General features: G+C 47.7%; 1 protein-coding gene across 1 annotated transcript in view; it reads left to right on the top strand.

The window, feature by feature from the left end:
* Positions 1 to 1,735, top strand: part of LOC311047909 (cullin-1-like) — a gene marked incomplete at both ends in the record, with an annotated part of 1,941 nt that extends 206 nt beyond the window's left edge. The window contains one exon of the mRNA XM_084060857.1: positions 1 to 1,735. This exon is cut by the window's left edge and continues 206 nt beyond it. Coding sequence (XP_083916983.1) covers positions 1 to 1,735 — 1,735 coding nt within the window.

Below are 1,735 nucleotides of genomic sequence, written 5' to 3'. Positions count from 1 at the left end.
GTGGTTCGAAGGTCTAGAGCTCTACAAGAGACTCAAAGAGTTCCTCCAGAACTGCTTAACCATCCTGATTAAGGATGGAGAGGACCTGAAGGATGAGTGTCTGTTGAAATTCTACACAGAGAAATGGCAGGACTATTGTATGTCCAGTAAGCTTCTCAATCGCATCTGTGCCTACCTCAATCGCCTTTGGGTCTATTGGTGTAACAATGACAAGGACATTAACAAGATCTACTCGCTGGCGTTGGTTACATGGAGGGAGTGTTTGTTTAAACCCCTCAACAAACAAGTTACAAATGCGGTGCTGAAGCTCATAGAGAAAGAGAGAAACGGAGAAACCGCCAGTGGTGTGGTTCAGTCTTACGTTGTGCTGGGTCTGAATGAAGACCCGGCACTGGTGTCTCGCATCAAAGATGGTCTGGGGGAGCTGAAGAGACTTCTGGAGATTCACATCCATAACCAGGGCGTGGTCGCCATTAAGAATTGTGGAGAAAGTGCTTTCAGTGACCCTATAGTTTACGTCCAGACCATGTTGGACATTCATAAGAAATACAACGATCTGGTCATGTCTGCCTTCAACAACGACAACGGCTTTGTGGCCGCCCTCGACAAGGCTTTCTGTAATTTCATGAACAACAATGCAGTCACAGAGATGGCTCAGTCCTCCACCAAGTCTCCTGAACTACTGGCCAGATACTGTCACTCACTGCTTACAAAGAGCTCCAGGAAGTCAGAGGCAGAACTGCAGGACAAACTCAACCATGTGACGGTGCTATTTAAGTACATCGAGGACAAGGATGCGTTTGAGGAATTCTATGCTAGGATGCTAGGCAAACGTCTCGTCAGCCAGAACAGCGCTAGTGACGATGTTGAGCTCAGCATGATCAAGAATCTAAGCTGTGGATTTAATCACAAACTACAGAGCATGTTCCGAGACGTCAAACTCAGCAAAGACCTCAAAGAACAGTTCAGGAAGCACATTTCTAACTCAGAGCCCCTGGAGTTGGACTTCAGTATCACGGTCTTGACCTCTGGTTTCTGGCATTTCCAAAAGTCCTCTACCTTTGCCTTGCCCTCTGAGTTGGAACGTACCTACCAGCGGTTCACCGCATTCTATGCCAGCAGACACAGAGGCCGTAACCTCACCTGGCTCTACCGCCTGTCTAAAGGAGAGCTGTTCACCAACTGCTTTGAAAACAGGTACACACTGAATGCTTCTATATTACAGATGGCCATTCTGCTGCAGTACAATACAGACGACATGTACACCGTGCAGCAACTCAGTGAAAACACACAGATCAAAACAGACAGCCTTGCACAGGTGTTGCAGATTTTGTTAAAGTCCAAGCTGCTGGTCATGGAGGATGAGAATGCCAAAATAGACGAAGCAGACTTTAAACCAGACACAGTCATCAAACTGAACTTCGGATACAAGAATAAGAAAAAGCGGGTGACCATCAACGTCCCCGTGAAGACGGAACAGAGACAGGAGCTGGAGACGACACGCGGGAACGTAGAGGTGGACCGCACGCTGCACATACAGTCTGCCATCGTAAGGATCATGAAGGTGAAGAAGATGCTGAAACATCAGCAGCTTCTATCTGAAGTCCTGAACCTCCTGTCCTCCCGCTTCAAACCCAGAGTCCCCGTTATCAAGAAATGCATCGACATCCTGATTGACAACGAATACCTGGAGCGAGTGGATGGAGAGAGAGACACATATCGCTACCTGGCCTAA

The sequence above is a fragment of the Gymnoscopelus microlampas genome (genome assembly GCF_963454915.1).
Source record: "Gymnoscopelus microlampas genome assembly, chromosome: 6".
Lineage (NCBI taxonomy): Eukaryota > Metazoa > Chordata > Actinopteri > Myctophiformes > Myctophidae > Gymnoscopelus > Gymnoscopelus microlampas.
Note: the sequence above shows the minus strand (reverse complement) of the source record. Positions and strands in the feature narration are given on the sequence as shown.